At 41.6% G+C, this 20,301-nt stretch overlaps 1 protein-coding gene across 1 annotated transcript; it reads left to right on the top strand.

The window, feature by feature from the left end:
* Nucleotides 1–1,855: 1,855 nt before the first annotated feature.
* LOC306817834 (monocarboxylate transporter 2) lies at nt 1,856–14,734 on the top strand. Its single transcript, XM_079335036.1, has 4 exons — nt 1,856–2,379; nt 9,733–9,876; nt 10,433–11,233; nt 11,683–14,734. The coding sequence occupies exons 1-4, from the start codon at nt 2,163–2,165 to the stop codon at nt 11,961–11,963; spliced, it is 1,443 nt and encodes a 480-aa protein (XP_079191162.1). The 5' UTR covers nt 1,856–2,162; the 3' UTR covers nt 11,964–14,734.
* Nucleotides 14,735–20,301: the final 5,567 nt, after the last annotated feature.

Here is a 20,301-nt window from a genome sequence, read left to right as displayed (position 1 = left end):
TGCGCGTGCTGCCTACTCTTTACTACTCCCTCTGCGAGCTGCATTTGCACCCTTCCTCCACCCCAGCTCCTCCTTTAATGGTGTTCTGACCTCATCATTGGATGTATTTGTATGTCTCCGGCTGCAAGAAAATTTCCCTGTGGGGACAATAAAGATAACCTTTGACCTTTGACGCCTGATATCTGCTCTGTTTGGGTGTGTTTGCTGCTTCTCTCCCTGCCTTAAATTTTCCTTATATACACAGAGAGCAGGAATGTGTGCTGGTCCTGCCTAATACTTTCCACGTAAGCAAGTGGAACAGAGCCGTAAAGCCAAGTATTTTTTTCTTAGCAAAGTTGTCCTGACTGATAGAGCCAATGTAGAAGTTTAAAAGACTGCAGTTCCTCAATTGTCCACCACAAGAGGCAGACTGCAGAAGCCAACGAATCCCCCTTAGGTCCCAAATTAAAATGACTTTTCTTTAAAACACTTCTGTATCTCACACCATTCTTCAGTTCTGTTGGTCTCCGTTATTGTCACCTCTTTTGTCCAACCGTAAATGGACCAACATCAAACTAACCGTACTTCACTCTGTCGGTTGATATGAAAACAGTTAGTCCTCCAGAGTCTGTGATAAGAGCTATGTCCCTAGCAACCGTTTGCTTACTTAGTAACGGTGAATCATTTTTAAGAACTGTGATCTGCCCAGGAATATCAGGCCAATGATAATCAAGACTTTACATATAACACAACCTTGCATGATGCTTTTACTAGCCGTTGTGACTCATCTGTCAATTACAAACTCATTGTCAAACAATTGTTTTGACTTTAAAGGTCACATATGACTCCCCTTCCCGGAACTCCCGAAAACATGTGACGTTTCCTGATTGTGAATTCACTCTGATCCTGTATTTGATCATGCCTATAAACCCCTCTATTTCAGCCCTGCTCAGAACAGGCTGTTTCTGTGTCTGTAGCTTTAAATGTAAGCAAGCTGTGTCTGACCACGCCCCCTCTCTGGAACGGCTCGGGTGGATCAGCTTTCTCGCTTCATGCCCTATTGTTTCGAGGCGAAGGCAGACTAAGAGGGCAGAACAAACACCTAGCTGTGAGAGTGTCACCCACCTGGGGGAGGGGCTACTGCCCTTTGTTATGTCATGAAGGGAAAATCTCCAAACAGCCTGTGTGAGCACACATTTTCTGAAAAGTGGAGCTGACGGAGATGGACCTTTCTTCCTAGACTTAAAATGAGACAGTTACGCATGCTTGGTCTGTAAATGGGAACTATGTGCCAATTCATAATTATAATTTCCAGACATCAGGAGTGAATTTCTGATATACTAGCAATCACTGTTAGCAACAAATCCACTACCATACAGCTTCGCTAATCTGAGATAATTGCACACTTTCTGAGCTTAAAAAACAAACACAAATGATTCCAGGCTGATTAGAAAGTTGAATGCCAATGAGGTTAGCCAGAGCTAACACACAATGACTGCCCTTCAATGAGCATACAAAAAAAGAAGTGTGTGCACGTGTGTGTGTTTCTTCAAGTCAGTTAGCTTGTAATCAACAGAGTGAAGTGCTGGCAATTGCTGCTCTTGGTTTTATACATGTAATAAGGGCATGTTTGCTTTGTACACAGCAGCGCCTGGTTATAAACTGCGTCTACATTTTCATCAATTGACAGCCTCTTCCCTTTTCCATTGCTGTATGAGGGCTCAAGAGGGAGGTGGTGTGTGTGTGTGTGTGGGGGGGGGGGGGGGTCAAGGTGAATACTGGGCGGGGCTGTTCTGCTCGATCAGATAGCGGATACGGATAATTGAATCCGTGTTTGTCTGTAAGTGTGAGTTTGCACGTCTTCTCCAGGACACTGGCCTCTTGTATTTCCTCCTCCCTGCCATGCCAGGTGACTACAGGCACATGTGAATGACTGAAAGGACAAAGCGTTTGCCCTCCTTTATAATCCCAAAGCTGCAGTGTACTGTCAATAGGAGCTGCTGATGAGGATCTGAATCATATTTAGGTTGCCTGTAATGATCTGTGACATTTTCTTATAAACAACTGCCCAGGCTCATGTTCATTTATCTTTATAGCCTCTAAGAGTCTAAAGCCTAAATCAATTATTTCATCGCTCCCTTCTTTCTTGTCATTGCAGTGAAAAGTCTTGAGGTGGGCCAGCGATGCCGCCCCCTGCCACAGGTCCCGCCGCCGTGGCCCCACCAGACGGCGGTTGGGGTTGGGCTGTGGTGTTTGCATCTTTCATCTCCATCGGCTTCTCGTACGCCTTCCCCAAGGCCATCACAGTCTTCTTCAAGGACATCCAGATCATCTTTGGAGCCTCCTACAGCGAGATCGCATGGATCTCCTCCATCATGCTTGCGGTCATGTATGCTGCAGGTGAGTGGTTGCTTTTAACAGGAGTCACACTGGAATGGGAAATGTTTTTCTATCTGTCACAGAACAGATAGAAACACAGAAAGTGTTGGTCAGCTCTATTCTTTAAGGTGCAGATGCTGAATAATCTTATTGTGCACTTCAAACTAGGACATTTCCAGCTTTTCAAGTTCATTTACTGTTAGCTGTGATCACTGGTCTGTTCACGGTGAGAATGTTAAACCTCTGTTATATCTGGCAGTCTGTGTCAAAATGTACAGAAGAGAAATGCTTGTCATTGTCAGCTTGTATTCAACAGTGCTTGGTCTGTTGATGCTAACAGGAAGCCTGTGTTTATTTCAGTTGAAGACACAGTTGGGTAGAGACTGAGGCAGGCTGTGTCATCAGATCATGACCTGGATTTAAAACCACAGCATCACAGGATGCAGGAACAGGATCAAATGCTTCAGACAACCAGAAAACCCCCGTAATCTCCCAGGATGATAAAACAAACAGAAACAAGTATATAATCCAAATGTTGACTTTGTAAATAAATCATTTCCCGGGGAAAGACGGGGAAACAATTGGCAAAGAGTTTACAGTATGCAACCAGGGCAAGATAAATAAGTACACAACGTTAAAGTATTTGTGAATGATATTGACGAATTCAAGAGAAGAAAAATCCTTCTTTCCATTACATACTGGAGATATCTCAATGTTTCTCTTAACCTTTAAGGGTCAGTTTCCAGCAGGTCATTTCTTCCGTATTGCTTTGATCACCTGCTGTATTTCCTGCTCTGGCTTCAGCCCTGCAGCCTTCTGCTTGGCACTGCCACTGCTGCCATCTGTCCAAGCTGTAATCCTGCTGTCACTCGATCTACTGCTGCTGTCACCATCTGTACCGGCCAACAGCAGGCCTGAAAGGCTCCGTTACGATATCACATAGTAAAGCTTCCACCAATGGCTGTAGTAGCAGGCAGGGACGATGAAGTTAAAATCATGCAACTGTTGGAGATCTTTGTGAAGCTGCTTTATATTCTTATCGGCTTGCAAGCACGTGGTTTTTTATTCTTTGATACTGTAAATACGTCCGAGAGCATTAAAGGTAAATATCCATCATCAAAGCCTGGGACTATCTCAGGTTTCTGCAGCATCTGTTTTACATGTCTTGCCTCTTGTAGTGTCACGCCTACCTCGCTCTCAGGGACACATGAATTAGCAACTCAGGAAGATTCAAGGTGCAAACTGTCCTAAAGCTTTTCTAGAAACGGTCAGGGGGTGCATGTGTGAAAACAGCTATTGTCAAAAGTTTCAAAAAATTCCAATTTTGTTTCTAAACGAAGTGGGAATTAAGAGACAAGCTGCTCACACACATGGGCCTGCATCTCACACATGCACAAACAGGACCTGTGGACATGCATTCCTGGAGACAACGGAAACTCAGCTGTACCCGGATAGTGACCTGACACCTCTCCAGCAGCCAGACTAACTTCCATACTTTGGTCCGCAGCAGGACTTGAACTGGAGACCCTCGGTTGCCAACCTAAGTCCCTACTTACTTACTGTCGCAATTTACACAATTAACTTTTTAAACTGAATTTAAATATGACAAAATTCTGAAAATGCTAAATCTAATTTACTATACAATTATAGTCAAGGCAAAAAAACCCCAGCTAAAAGTAAGTAGTAAAAAGTTGAATGTTTGACACAAGGTGGATATTTCTATCAGCTGTCAGCTGAGCAGTCGGGAAGTTTAAAAAAAGAAATGTTCTCCTCCATCAAGTTTACAGCGAGACTGCATCCGGATTTTTTTTAAACTGCTGCCACCACAGCGTTTGTTCCTGCCTGTAAGTGTCAGCAGGACGAACAACCTGAGTCTACTTCCTCTTTTACATGGAGGAAACAGTCGTGCTTCGGCATGGCACAGAGCAGCTTTGCCCTGTGTGATTGTGCCCTTTGTGTTGCTATGACAACTCGCACATTTCAAATAACACTGAAGTCATAATCAATATGTAGATATTCTACCAATGAGCTCTCTATAGGGAACAGACTCAACAGTGGATATGATGCACAACAACATAGCTGTAACGCTGTTATTGAATCTGCTTAGTGCCTGTTGTGCTCCAGTCATGCGTTATTCCCACACTGCATGGGAATATCACACTTCTTCTTTTATCCCGAAAGCTCAGCTGTCATCACATCATCGACTCTGCAGAAAGAGTCTTGCCTCTGTAATGCCTCCGTTACAACCACTAAAGATGGTAAAGAGGTGGGATCGCTTCGTCCTCCCATTACGCCTCTGTGAATGTCACAGAGGCGTAATGGGGTCCTAACAATCCAGGACCGTATCGCGGCTTTAAACGGCGGTCTGACGACCACTTTAGAAAATGTTGACGAGCAAAATGAAGGAGGATACAGCTCGAGAAGATCTTGCTGTTGCATCAACTAAAAAAGTGTTTAAAGAGTATTAAAGTAAATCAAATGACTATTTTGTAAAAAAAAAAAAAAAAAAAAGGAGGGTAAATAATTCTGCTTCAGGAACTGAAGTGTTTTGACCGCCCTCTGCTCTGACCTCCTTTTGAGGCCGTGATATAATTGAGGTCAAAATGCTAAACTTCATCACAGAATGTTTCTAATATCAAAGTGTTTTACCTCTACAGGGACTGTATGTCATTATCATGTGGGGGACGTCTTCCATGTGCGGTTATTAAGAGAGCAGCTCTTGTTTCTCCTTCATTCATATTGATCGCATACCGCATCTATTCATTGAACATCTGCTCTCGTGTTCTGCCTCTTACGCTGATGATGAAGCAATCACTCTTCGCATGTTTAACACCTTTTCAATTCCCCGTCCTGCTGTGACTCTCTGCATGTTTGTGTGTTTGTGTTTACACAGCTTGGGTGTTACTGTGGGGCTGCCTGGCAATGAAAAACAGACAAGATAAATATGAGTCTGATTTGTCAAATTTATAAAGTGACATTATTACTACTGTCCAATGCAAATCTTTCAAACAAAAAGTGTTTAAGGCATAATGGGTTAAAATAATAGTCATCAAATGTGCAAATTTAAACCAAGAATGTGACTTTTAGATTCAGTAGATGTCGCCCTTGAGCACCAGCATGAAACCAAAACAAACTTCTGTTTGGCGACACCTCCGCAATTATGAAGCCTCGCCTCTCCTCCCGCGACATATCTCTAACTCCTCTCCCCTCGCGTTTGCACAAAGGAGTTATTAAATAGAACGCACCATCGTTAAGCATGATATAGCGCAAGTAGAGGACTGAATTGTCCTTGGTTCAAGCTGCATCTGCCTGTGACCTTGTGTTAGCAGGCTAACGTTAGCACACTTTAGTTAGCTCCTTGTGTCACACTGCATCCAAATCGAAACAGAATTATCTCGATCCAAAAACGCTCAGGCCATGTAACATTTAAACAAGCAGTAAGAAAGCTATTCTTTTTCTCTAGTCCTTGACTAAAGAAGCTTGAATGACCAATGGCAGGTGCTGGCCGTCCTGTTCATCTTTGCACGGCTCCGACTATACAGCCAGCAGGACTCGCACTTCTTACAGAAGAAATGGACTAGGATTTTTTAAGAGACAACTGCCTTAACCTAGTTTTGTCTTTTGTGTGACAAACCTGCCCATACAAGACTATGAGAAGCCATTCAGTTGCGTCATCCTTTTAAGCATTAATTATCCAGTGATGTGAGCTGGAAATGTGAGATCGGTTTCACAAGACTAAACAAAGCCTCACCTTTGTGTATGCAATCGTAAACAAACTATTTCCTGAATGTTTACAGGACAAAAACGTCACCCAGAAGATTTGCATAAAGGAGTTGACGCATACGTGCTAGTGGGGGTGGACAACTCGAGCAGCACAGGTTTCACACTTGACATGAGTCATTATACATGATTAAATGAAGAAACCTCCTTTTCCAGGTGGCAGCCTTTTGAATCCACAAGGTTTTCAATCTCCACCTCTCTGCTCTTTCATTGTCAGCTCTTGCAACTAACAGATGTGTTGTTGTTTTTGTCCAGAAGTTAGATATTCATAGGTCTAAGTCTGAAAACCTGTTAGGCTTGTTTCATTTAGCCCATATACTGCAATCCTTGATAGCATTACATCAGTCCCTCATCCTCACATGCACAGTCAGCGTCGCTCTGTGATGATGTCATTAAGCTCCAGGCTGTCGGGTGTGTGCCTGTGATGGATCAGTGTCGCTAATCCAGAGAGAGAGAGAGAGAGAGAGAGAGAGAGAGAGAGAGAGAGAGAGAGAGAGAGAGAGAGAGAGAGAGAGAGAGAGAGAGAGAGAGAGAGAGAGAGAGAGAGAGAGAGAGAGAGAGAGAGAGAGAGAGAGAGAGAGAGAGAGAGAGAGAGAGAGAGAGAGAGAGAGAGAGAGAGAGAGAGAGAGAGAGAGAGAGAGAGAGAGAGAGAGAGAGAGAGAGAGAGAGAGAGAGAGAGAGAGACTTGACCTTGGACATACAGTACACGCCGGTGTGTCATGCACCGCCAGCAATGAATTCCAGTAGATGATAAATAAACATTTGAGCAGAAGTAGGTTAACAAGAGGCAATGAAGAAAGTGGCTTCTATTTCGATTGAGGCGATTTGAGAAAACAAATCTTTGTTTTAATAGAGTACCGTGTAATGTTTGTTTATATTTCTGCTCTAAAAACCTTGTAAATCCAGGACCTTTTAATAGACCGCATGTGTCCCAGAAGAACAATTTCTTCAAAGGATAAAGTGTCTTTCCACATTAAGAGCACCTTAAGGTTCCCTGGGGTCACTGGATGTAATACTGATGGAGCTCTTAGTCCGTTAAGTGTGTGTGATTGAATAATCCATACAGCAGAACAGTTTTTTACAAGGACTATTTTCTAAATAGAGCCGTTGCTCTTCTAAATTTCAGAAGTGCTGGTTAGTTCTGTGGGTTGGTCAGAGTAATGGAGTGATGCCTTCATGGAGGATAATTAAAGCTGCTCTTGTGTATAGTTTTACCAACATCAACAGATGGACTACGTAGAAAGTAGAAGCTGCCACCAGCTGTGACAAAAACACAGAAATATTATAAGACTGAGTTCTGCAGTCCCCAGCATTTACATAAATGTTGATTAAGTAATTAAATGTTTTGTATTTTGGGTTTTATGCATTTCATGCTGTCCAACTTGACGAGTGCAGCGCGCTCAGGCACAGCTGGAGTATGAGAAAAGTCCACCATATATTTCCTTTCCATATCGTCATGTAAGTGGTTGTTTGGTGAATAAGCAGTAAACTATTAAGACAAGCTGGTAATTAAAATGAATCAGTTAGCAGCGAAAGAAGATGGCTTTCTGTCTGTCGTTGTGCAGAAAGGAACATGTTCCAAAATGGGAGTGAAGATTGGATAATGAGCATCTCCCCATCTTTACTAACGCGTAAAAATAATTTACTCTGAGGATTTTAACTTGGAGCACTGCTCCTCCATCTACATTCACCCAGTTGCTATTTCAAACTTGAAAATTGCCAATTACAACTAAAGCCTCACATGTTGGCAGCCCTCAGTGCTGGAAGCATTCCCCACTTCGATTCATCTGTGCAGTCTGCGGAACAGAACTGTAACACCTTACTGGCTGTCTTAAGTCAATTTGCTGTACCTTCAGGCCGCCATGGCCTGATCATTAAATGTGGTGCTGACTGACATATGCTGGAAAATGACCACCAAAAATCATGGAAATGTGAAAGCATGGATAAACTCGCTGCGACACTGTCTGACCCTCCAATGTGTCTCTTTAAATATCGAGATAATGGGTCAGCAGTCTAACAGAGTCGCAAAAGAAAACGGTGACCGTGACAGTGTCTTGCAGCTGATTTTTCAAACCTGTCTTTCCATTTTTGTCGACTTTATCCTTTTTGAGGTGTGATGGATAGCCGGTATCCTCACACTCTGAGCTGCATTAGACTCTTTGGAGCATTTTGAAAGTCTGAAAGAAACTGTAAGACATTTCTATATATGTGCCATTCCTTTTGGGGTTTAGGTTGTTATATTTAGGTTGGAGTTTTGTCCAGTGTGTAATGAAGTCTACGCTGCGTCTGGCCAGGAGATGATAAGCCTTTTAAAAGGACGGTAATGTGCAAGCTCAGGGGCTTCCTCATCTCGGACGATTCTTGTCCTGCGGGGCCTCTGCGAATACCGATCACTGCTGTGGATGCAAATGAGAGGAACTTTCCTCAAGGTCAAAAAAGGATTCTTGCGGTGCAAATTAAAAAGATGACTCCTCGCCTGATGTGGCTTTTTAAATTGGACAGGGCCTAGCAGAAATATGGTACATCTTCTGGCTGCTAATGAGGGCTTTATTTAAAAGAAAAACACATCATTCCATGATCTCTCTTTCCTCCTGGATCGAGTGACACCGCCTGTACTAAAAATACGAGGAAGGGAAAGGGGACAGAGTCAATTATGAAGTGCAAAGACTTGTAAAAAGTGCATTAAATCAGCAACAATTATAGAGCCACCAAAATGTACGAAAATGTTTAAATCTGATCAAATCTTTTCCTTTAAACAATAGAAACTAACACCACACCCATAAAACCTTGAGTCTATATCTAAATGAAAAGAGCCCAACCGATTAATAATCCAGCTGATAATCACACCAATATTATCATAATGAGTGATTTTTGGTATGGGCTAATTTTATCGTGGATATTCGCTGATATCACTGGATTAATTCACCAGCCAAAAGACTTTTTTTTTTTTTGTTTCACCGTTTTACTCGAGCAGTTCTCTTTCAGCAGCACAGGGCCCTCTACGCTCTCCAGAGTTTGTAATAGCTTCATTTGAGAGATCAACACGAACAATGTCTTTCTCTATATCTATTAATCTACAGATCGAGCATAGATCCAAGAAAGATATCGGCCAATTTATCGATGTCAGTATCAGCCCTAAAAATTCCATATCGGTCGGAACTGGAAAACAAAACAAAAGAGAGGGTGCGTCCTTGGGAGCAACTTGAGGTTATGTGTCTTGACCAAGGACCCAGAGATCGAAGGATGACTTCTGATCAACAGCCGACACCCCTTTGCTAAAAACACAGGCATTAGGATGAGATACGACTTGATGCACTGTCACTCTAAAAATGTATTTGTGTTTGACACGCTCATCTGTAAGTCTCATCTCATTCTTCACACTGTCAGTGACTTATCTTAATTTTATTTGACACAAGGCTTTGGGAGTGCAATGTTTAAAAATGGATACAGTCCATTGCTTCTATGAATAGAAGCTGGGCTCCTGTTGGTGTGCAGCACTAACTGGATTACATCGTTAAACCTTCACTTTCAGTGCTCCTGACTTCTGCAAACGTATGACGTGTGGCTCCATTTAATGTTGTCTATTTGTTTCAGGTCCCATCAGCAGCATACTGGTCAACACATATGGCTGCAGACCAATCGTTATGATGGGGGGCTGCCTCTGTTCCACTGGTATGATCTTAGCTTCCTTCTGCACCAGTGTGGTCCAGCTCTACCTCTGCATTGGAGTTATCGGTGGTAAGTCCATTTAAGTCCTCCTAAGTCCGATTTGAGTTAATTCAATTAGCTTCCACCTCTAAGTAGCAGGTTAAAAATAAAACTGTAGTATTAGGAAAAACATTTGCACCATAGTGAAGCTTCAGTTTTCCCTTATTGGACGCCATCAAGTCCTTAATGCAAATATCAGCGTTCAATCGTTGCATGCAATATAACCGTCTATTTATATTCCTTGTAAATCACACCATTACATTAATTTAAAAATCAATACCCACATAAAGAGTTCAAGCCCACAACTGTATCTTGTACTGCACTTAAGATCTTTAAAAGGCAATGATACAACAAGAATTTTATTAATGCAATCATTATGTACGACTTTAGAAACTGAGCAAGCAGTCAAGGTCGCCAGATTGTTTTGATGCAAGTATTTCAGAGGTCAACAGTTACTTTTGACACTGTGAAAGGTTTACTTGTATTTATTTTGAGGTGAGAGGTTCAGCTGATCTGTGTTTTCTTTAACAGTGGTACCTTTACAACTGTAGCATTACTAATAATGGTTTAATATCTTTCTCCACAGGACTTGGGCTAGCTTTCAACTTGCAGCCAGCGCTCACTATGATAGGAAAATACTTTTGTCAGAAGCGTCCCATTGCAAATGGGCTGGCAATGGCAGGCAGTCCGGTGTTCCTCAGCACTCTTGCCCCGCTCAACCAGTACCTTTTCAACAGCTTTGGCTGGAGAGGTAGCTTCCTCATTCTGGGCGGCCTGCTGCTGAACTGCTGTGTGGCTGGATCTCTAATGAGACCTCTTGGACCGCCTCCTAGCAAGATCAAGAAAGATGAAGAGATAGCCGCAATAACCACAACAAAAGAAAAGTTCAGTGCATGGAAAACTGTCAACAAGTACCTGGACTTGACACTTTTCCTGCATCGTGGTTTCCTCATTTATCTGTCAGGCAACGTCATCATGTTCCTTGGCTTCTTTGCCCCTATAGTCTTCCTTGCGGCCTACGCTAAGGACATGGGCGTGGATGAGTACTCGGCTGCCTTCCTGCTTTCCATTCTTGCTTTTGTCGACATGTTCGCAAGGCCCTCCATGGGGTTACTTGCTAACTCACGCTGGGTCCGGCCCAAAATCCAGTACTTCTTCAGCTTTGCTGTGCTGTACAATGGAGTGTGCCATATCCTCTGCCCGCTAGTGGAAAGCTACACCGGTCTGGTGGTATATGCCATGTTCTTCGGCTTTGCCTTTGGCATGGTCAGCTCAGTGTTGTTTGAAACACTGATGGATCTGGTTGGACCGCAGAGATTTTCCAGTGCTGTTGGACTCACCACTATTGTGGAGTGTTGCCCCGTCCTCCTTGGTCCACCTCTAGCAGGTATGTTTTGAGTATCTGAGAGCACATTTGACCTAATATGTTGGATTTGTGCACCTTCTAAGACGATAGTTTACTATTCTTGTTGAAGAGGGGTTAAATAAGGTATTCAATAGTATGTGTATTAGCCACAGGAGATGCCGGTAAGCTTGGCCCCTTACAGTCACAATTTCTCAATTAGCTAAATTATGTGGTACAAACATCCCAGTCTGCAGCAATGTATAGCCTCAAGACGATGAAAAAAAAGACACAACCACATTTTCTTTGTTTCGGCGTAATTGCTTTAAGGATTATGCAAAACTTGGATTTAGAAGGAACCCCATCTGTTGAATGTATATAATTCATTCAAAATAAGCCTATGTTTAAAAACACTTTAGAAGATAATCACTTAATTGTACAGTGCAAGTGTTTTGACATTTTGTTGACTCTCAAACCCTTGTATTGTCTTGCAGGGAAATTGGTTGATCTCACGAAGAACTACAAGTACATGTATTTTTGCTGCGGATTTGTTGTCATTTTTGCAAGTATTTGGCTCTTCATTGGGAACTTCATTAACTACAGACTCTTGGATCGGGAGCGCAAGAGGGCAGAGATGTACAAACAGACTGAGACAGAAGATCCAGACCAGGTTAAGAATCAAAAAGAAGCTGATGGGGAAGCAAAGGCGTCAGAGGAGCTGGTTGACAAAAATCAAAAAGAGGAGGAACCTATGCAGCGGGAAACCAACATCTAGATCGTTCTTCTCTGCCAACAGCTCATGCTCACCTTAGCGGCAAGCTCACATCTCCTTTCAATAAACTGAGCTCCAAGCCAAGGGGTGCCTCTCGATGGTCCACAAGGCTCTATTTTGGGTCCTCTGCACTTCTATTCAAACTAACTGCCAAAGCAACAACAATGTTGTCAGAAGCTGTGAGGTGTTGTACATGTTTGTCAAAGAGCATCAGCTTTACCTAGAACAGAAAAAAAATAAAGCAGAAAGAAAAGTGTAACATAATGTATGCATGTGAGGAGGCTATAAGTCAGAAAATGTAATGGAGTGTAGTACTAACCAAGCTTTCTTTTTGCCACTTTCCCCTTGTATTGGATTAACAAGACTGCAACTGGAGGACAATTACATTCACAACCCCTCGTGGCAGTTATAGCAAGAATGTGGGATTATATAGCGGGAATTGTGTACAAACTCCTAAGTGGTGTCATCGATCAGCTAGCATAGCAGCAAATTCACAAATGTTAGTGGACAATTTGAAAAATATGTCAGACGATCAGTTCTGCTTGAGAGAAGTCATTTCTGCTACAGATGGTCATCTTTGACCTTCTCTCTGTTTATTTCAAAAAGTCTAAGTATTCCAAGCTGTAGCCATTCCTTTCTTCCTACTGTGTTTTCCGATATGACGTGAATGCAGCATATGTGTGTAGACACGGTTCCAATAGCACCAGCATACTCAATTTGAAATATCTTCTTGAATTAACAAGAAGAAGCAATGACAGGGTTTAACTTTGCTTTAAATGAAAAGTCACTTTGATAATAGCTGTCACTGTCCATTGTAAGCTGAGTTTTGTGCAACACTATTCCCACACTATACATTCACATAGTAAGCAACTTGGTCTATCTCTTGACTTTTGTGATTGTGGTAAATTGGTAGTTCTGAACTATCAGTCTGATGTACAATCAGACAGAAAATAGAACAATCTCAGAAATGATCACTAGCCAGAAACAATGGAAGTTAATTACTATGGTAATACAAATATATAAAAATCCAATCAGCGGGGAACAAACTAAAATCTAGCTTGATGGCAGCAGCTGTTCAGTGGGAATTAAAAAAAACTCCAACAACTGTAATGACTTGTTGACTGAGTTGGTCACAGCGTGAGTGCAACAGATGGATAGACCATTTCCGGTGGCCTGGAGTTTCTAAGTGTCAAGCAAGAACACAAAAACCTAATTGCACTGTGGTGTAATATGGCAATTGGGTGCCCTAAAATTGCCACATCTAGAAATAAAAAACAGATGTGCTCACAGCTGGTGATGCTGGTGCCTGTGCATTATGTTGCCCACCTGAGCGCTCTAACGCTGCGTAGTAAAAACTGCCAAAAGTCCTACTTTCATACTTTCAACCCGGTCATAAAAGGCTTCCAGTAACTTATTAAGTGATCAGTATACCTGCTGCACTAAAGGAAAACGACCATACATCACCCCTAACATCTTTCTAAAATTGCTGCAATTAAATGAATTTAATTACGGTTGAATGTAATTTCCTCCGTGGGCCTTAACAAGGTATTAATGACCAAAACCAACTGCAGAATAGAGTTATATTTTTCTGCATATAGAGCCCATGAGCAATATTATCTCTCAGATTATAATGCAGCCATACAGGGAAATGTATTTCTTGAACCGATGGGACAGTCCATTCTGTGATACATTGCCTTAAATGTAATGTAACGAGTGCAGGGGAGTTGTACAGAGAATACTTGATAGTATTATACGAAGCTCACAAACTGTCGTGTTAAACGTGTCCTTTAAAAGTCATAGAGCGTAATCTGCTTCATCTGTGTCACCATACATGTCTGAATGCAAATTCAAACGTTAACGCTATGAGATTAAGTATTGTTGTGTAGTGTCACCGTTAACTAATCCACTAACAACATACTACTGATGCTACCAATCATTGAATGCTTATCAAGTCTACCTGTATTCTCAGTTGTCGACGTATCGCGTGCTAACAAATGTACTTGACTAACCCATCATGTGGCAATTTAACTGTTGCTATTAATGTCTTTCTTGTTCGATATTGAATCCATTCCATGTGAGTTTTTGTAAATTGCCATCCTGCTGTGCTGTTGACCGGTTTTCACCATAAAAACCTGCAGCTTCGGTCTCGCCCTCTCACCACACGTCCTGTCTCAGATGTTCGAATCAAAGCCAAACACATTTTAATAACAAATGTAGTTCCTCAAAGCAATCATGAACAAAAACAAACAAACCTTCCCATTGTTCTGGTTTGTGTGCTTTGAATAGCTGAATGTCGATTCACATTCATGAAAATGGATGTCCCGCTGTGTAGCAGTGGCTCTCCACCATGTACCGTCCGTCACCTAAGACTCATTACAACCAAACACTACGTCCATGTGAAGTCGTCTCTGGTTTGGGATGTAATCAGAGGAATTAGCTGTAGTCGTGTTTGGCTGGATGAAATCTCAGGGTATCAGGGGAACATTGTTGAGAATATCTGTGATAGCGTTTTATTGTGAATAAGATTTATGAGAAGTAATTTGCACACCTCTGTTGCACAGCTGATCAAAGCTCTCGAGCTCGCGTGTCTGACCTCGACTCGGTCTCAGTATTTCCATTCAGCGATGCGCTCTGCTCATTTGGAGTGCACACGCAACAGTCTTCCCCAAAACACTGCGCGTGTCTCCAGGTTCGCCGTCGTTAGCTCGTGTCTTCACATCGCTTTTAGGATTCAGCGTAGCTCACCAGCATTTCATGCACGCGTCACAGTATTTTTATGGCATCACGTCTGTACTTTCATCATATCTGTGGTTATAGAACAACAAAAATACCTTTTCAATGAATGTCTCTTTACACCTTCAACAATGAAACGAGGGATTCAACCCATCGACTAAAGATGTGATGTCACTGTGCTTATTGTACATGGTGGCTCTCAATGAGGCAAACAGACTGCTGTACAATCACTTTCTGCCAAATAACACTGCCCTCTGCTGGTTTTCAAACACTATGACCAAAAAAAAAAAAAAAAGCTTTCAGCAGGAGAACACACACTCGCTTGTTCAAACCTTTTCTTTTAAATGACTAACATGATTTCAGTATCATGGGGGAGGGGGAGGATGTTGTCAGTATGAATATGCTTTCTGTATGTGCAAATGTTAAAGACCTAGAACAAATTTCTATGTGCAATGGAAGGGTTTGCTTGGATTAAGAGGAATACTGTTGACTGTAGACTTTCAACATTTATTCATTCATGTAAACCTCATTTAAATATTTGTTTCTTCTCTGTAAATCAGTAAAGAGGAGAAATCAGAGAAGCAGCTTTTAGAGCGACGTTTCTCGACGAGTGTCTGATGGTGGGGAAGGAATCAAAAACATCATTTGCATCTCAAAATTGTCTTTTTTTGTTTCTTTGACCTTTGATCGTGAGTTTATTTATTATTTAGAGCTGGTTCTCAACTCGTCTGGCCTCAGGTGCTGAGGAAAAACTGATCCGCGACCCACCTCTGGGTCCCGACCCACCAGTTGAGAACCACTGATTTCGAGGTGATCATCATTTCACTATTGCAGAACATTGCTTCAAAAAAGGAGTCCCCCAAAACCCTGATGTTTGAACTTGTGTATTCTCCTGGCTGTGTTATTTGTCCTACTTTAAGCAATAATTTTTGTTCTGTATTTTCGATTCAAATGTTTATAATTAGAACAAAAGGAAACGTATTGAATTTGATTTGCACCAATTAGCCTTACAAATCTAACTTCTTAGTTTTGTGCTGCTTTTTTTTGTGTGTGGGGTATTTTTAGACACACAGGTTTATTTTGAGATTTGCTTAAGACCAGGTATTGAAGAAATGTTGAACTGACAGGATATTTTCACCGCTCTTGTTTTTGTTTTGTAAATGTAAGTAACCGCTGCTCGGACAAAAAGGAGAAGTTTGAATGTTCACTTTAGAGAAAGATCTGGCTAAATATGAGATTTTTCCTGATATGTGGTATAAATATGCAGAAGTTTTTTTGGCTTGTATTTCAAAGCACCTAGTAACTAACATTGTTTAGCTTGTAGACATGACTGCAGATTCCAAATTCATGCTTTGAATTTATGGGTAAATAATTGGGCGAGTTCAACTTTATCGGGTTGAGTCGAGGAAAAAGTCATTGTTGCGTGAATCTTGAAATGTGAGTCTGGTATCACAGACAAATTTAATTTCAGTTTCAATTTTGCTTTCGAGTTTGATTTTCTTGCCCTGGATGTGAAAAAACTGAAATTCTGTTTTATTTTAATGTAGCAGCTTTTTGGGAAATTTTATTTTCACATGTTTATTTTGAAATGGTCACCTATATCTTAAAAATGCTGATTTTTAAATGAGCCTATATCTTTCAATCAAAAGGGGTTTTCTGAGCGAACAGTTCTGGGGACTTTTCTTCTGTCTGCGTTCACGTCGCCATGGTTACTGTTCTGAAGCAGGAGCTGAAAAGGTTCCTCTAAACGTGGTTCTAGGAACTCAAAGTGTTTTTTTTCCTGCCGTGAGGAATCAATAAAAAAGGGGGGAGGAGCCCTAAAACGACTAATAGGTCAAAATCTTCAACAAACTTTCTTTTTGAAGCTTTTCATTCTAATGTCGATGTAATAAAAAACTCAGCATGTGTCGATGTTGATTGTATACAAGGCGGTTTGCTACTGGGAGGCTGAAGGGCTCGGGCTGTTCTGCTAACTGTGCCTTATGTGCTATACTGACCATTTCAAACTGCATCCTCTGAACACACGGAGAATCACACATTTCTATCTTTGCCCATCTATATGTATGTTTACACATCATTGTAGATCTTTGATTTCTGTGTGAATAATAATTTATCGCTATTCATCTCAAATGCAATCCTGCTGTCTTAACACTATGAACATGTGCGAAGGAATAAGCTCTGACGCCAGATACGTAGTCTAAATATTCATGAATATATTTGATCTGGGTGTCGTGTTAATAGGACTTTACATAAAGTCAGGGATGTTGAGCTGTTTTCACGTTTGTCCTCAGAAGTGAACTCGCTCCGGGACGCCCTTCCAGTAGCAGATGCCCTGTGTGCTTTCTCATCAGGGCAGATCTATTCTCTATGGCTTTTTTTTTTTTTTTTTTTGAAGATCGTGTCAGTCCTTCCACTACCTCTGCAGCCGTCATGTGAGAGCGAGCGACAGTACCACACGGGTCTGAAAACCTGATTTGTTTTTTGTAATTCTAATAGAATGTTATCACCTATCACAGTAGTGACATAAATAAAGTAAATATATATCCAAGTACTCAGCGTGACTCTGTCTATCATTTTATATATACAACTGAAAAACTAATGAAAAAAATAATGTGTTTATAGACAATGTATCCAAGTGTAATTTATGATGTTTTTATCACAGCAGCACATACAGCAACAGCACAGCAGCTTCCTTATGTAGCGGTCTTTGACGAACTGTGACATCCCGTGTTTCCACGGCAACGATAAACATTTTGTCTGTCATGGCGGCTGCCTCGACGAGACACATCCTGTTACAACTACAACTGATAACTGTTGGAAATATTTGAGGTGATGTCAGTACTGAACAAAACAAAAATAATATAAAAATATAACAGGTTTAGTCCATTTTTAATTAATTTAGATGTCTTAATGTTAACATAAAATTCTAGCTGTTGTTCTAATAATGATCTTATTATAACACCATTATTCTTTAAAGGAACAGTAATACTTTTAACTACTTGTGTTACTGGATGCACCTCTTACAAATATGAATAAACTGTTGACAACATAAAACACAGCTACCACAGTGTCCAGGTTTATTTCATCACAGGATGTAGAAGTAGCTGTGTTACCAGCCTATCAGACGTTCTTAAATTTAGATCTAAAATCTTTCTATTCAAATGTCAGAAATTATCACTAGCCAGTAACATACATACATACATTCAACTCCTTTGTCAACATGTTATTTTTCCGAATACTCTCGCGCTTTGAAAAGAGAAGTAAGAAAACTGGTTGAAGTAGTAATTTGCATTTCAGTACAATAACATGAATGAAAATATTCTGTTTCTATGATTAGCAGTCTGCACATCACATCCCCTTTGGAGTTGCTCCTCCTGCATCAAACACACCATCAACCAAGCACAAGTCTAATCCTGCCTAGCAACCAATCACCACGTTTTAAAGATGCAAACAGAGACCCACCACGCCTCAATCCCCCCTCTTACTCTGCATTAGTATTCAGAGCTTTAACGGGGCTGCGCGTGCCGATGATGGCTGGAGACCCTCAGGCAGAGTTTCAGGCTATGTTTTAATGGGGCGGTGAGGGTCAGCAGCAGAGGAGAGAACAATAGAACCTCCCGGTTTCCTGTGATAGGCGTTTCAGAGAGACCGAGGACCCCAGGGGAGAGGGGGGACCTGTTGGGGCGTAAATGCAGAGGAAGTTGACCTTCAAAACAGAGTCAAAACTGTATTCCCTGTGAAGCTGGGGAGTTTCAGGTCGGCTGCCTTTGAATCCTGCAGGTTGGAAATTAGCCGTCACGTTAGCATACAGGCCAATAACGCTTCACTAACGATGTTGTGATAATAGGTTAAATACTGAAGGGGAGGCAGACGGCCCAGTGGAGATGTTAGCATGCTTTCATGTGGAGTTGAGCTTATTATTGCCCTTTTAAAGAATTTATTTCCATTGTCTCTTTTTTATTTTCTTCTTAATTGGCTGCATGAACACCAACATGGTGTCTTTTCTTTTCTTTTTTCTTTTCAGAGGTAAGATTATCATAAGATATTATCATGTTCTTCACAACATAGCAACTAAATCAATGAATGAACTCTTTTTTTTTTAATGACACTTCACGTTTATCGCAGTTATAAACTGAACTCTGTTAAAGAAACTCCAAATTAATCCACCAATCAACAAGCATAGAGCAACAGTGGAAACAGAACCATCTTCTGCTACCAGTATGTCAAAGACCGTCGGAGAGAAGTTGATAGAAAGTCAAAAATAAATTGATCAAAACAGAAAAGATAACATGCATCAGCACATGACATCAACGCCAAAAGTGTTTTTAGAAATAGACTCATCGGCCACTTTATTAGGACCCCTGGACCCCTCTTTTTCCTTCAGAACTGCCTTAATTCTTGGTGGCATAGATTCAACAAGGTGCTGGAATCATTCCTCAGAGACTTTGGTCCGTCTTAACATGTTAGCATGCTGCAGAGTTGTCGGCTGCACATGGCCTGTACATGGAATGGCCTGTTTCACCACATCCAGAATATACTCTTTTGGATTGACATCTGGTGACTGTGGAGGCCGTTTGAGTCCAGTGAACTCATGTTCCAGAAACCCGTTTGAGATGATCTGAGCTTTGTGACACGGTGCGTTATCCTGCTGGAAGTAGCCATCAGAGGATGGGTATACTGGTCATAAAGGGATGGACATGGTCAGCAACAATACTGGACGTGTTGTGCATTTGGAGACGCTCGCCTGCATACCACGGTTGTAACGAGTGTATGCGACTTCCAGAGCTTTTCAGCCAGCCTCAAGTGGACACTCGAGTAACTGCATTTTTTTTTTTGCACTGGCACATTGGCTACTCTGTTCACTAGCTTCACATCCTTAAGTCCTTCAGCCATTCACTTGTCAAAGTGCGTCTACAGAAAATATGAGAACCAATTTGCAATTTGTTTTTTTACTTATTGAAAAATGTTCCCAAAGTGTTGTGCTCCTCCTTGAACCAGTAAATCAGTCCTTACATTGACTGTATACACAACACTTGGCTTCTGTAGCTAAACTGGAACTAAAAAGTGGTAGAAAAAGAGTAGCTCTTTACATCAGAGGTCAATTGATATTCAACATGTATGCCAGAATTGTCTGCCTGTAGTATTACAGGATATGTGCTGAAACTACCAGAGGAAACCTACCTTCAATAAACTGCTCTCCAAGCATCAGAATAAAACCTTTCAGTGGTGCTGTACACATTGATTGCATGAATGAAACCAATAAACGGGGCCCACAGGCGTTCTGACCCGAACTGGACCTCAAACCGTCATGCCCAAAAGCTACAAGCTGCTCTGGTGTCTCAACAAGACACACATTAACCTTTCCTCCGTTATTTTTCTGTAGAGATCTCCCACTTTGAAGTGCTTCCATTTAACCTTCATTTAACTTTTGTGTCATGTGCTCCCAGGCGCCCCACTTTGACAGCGGATGCCTTTAGAAGTCAGAAACGGCCCGCGGCTATAGATGGCATATCAGCACATCTGTCTGCTGCAGTGCCAGGTTGTGGAGGATAGAACGGGCTGTTTGTTCTCCTGTGAGTGTTCTGCCATTCACTGACTGGATCTCAGT

This window comes from Symphodus melops (assembly GCF_947650265.1).
Source record: "Symphodus melops genome assembly, chromosome: 22".
Classification (NCBI taxonomy): domain Eukaryota; kingdom Metazoa; phylum Chordata; class Actinopteri; order Labriformes; family Labridae; genus Symphodus; species Symphodus melops.
This window is presented reverse-complemented; position numbering and strand designations above follow the sequence as displayed.

Excerpts from the sequence above, each read along its gene's own strand:
- LOC306817834 (XM_079335036.1), top strand. The coding sequence starts at position 2,163 with ATGCCGCCCCCTGCCACAGGTCCCGCCGCCGTGGCCCCACCAGACGGC. Across the intron at positions 9,877-10,432 it reads CTGCATTGGAGTTATCGGTG|GACTTGGGCTAGCTTTCAAC; the intron begins GTAAGTCCATTT and ends CTTTCTCCACAG. Across the intron at positions 11,234-11,682 it reads CCTTGGTCCACCTCTAGCAG|GGAAATTGGTTGATCTCACG; the intron begins GTATGTTTTGAG and ends ATTGTCTTGCAG.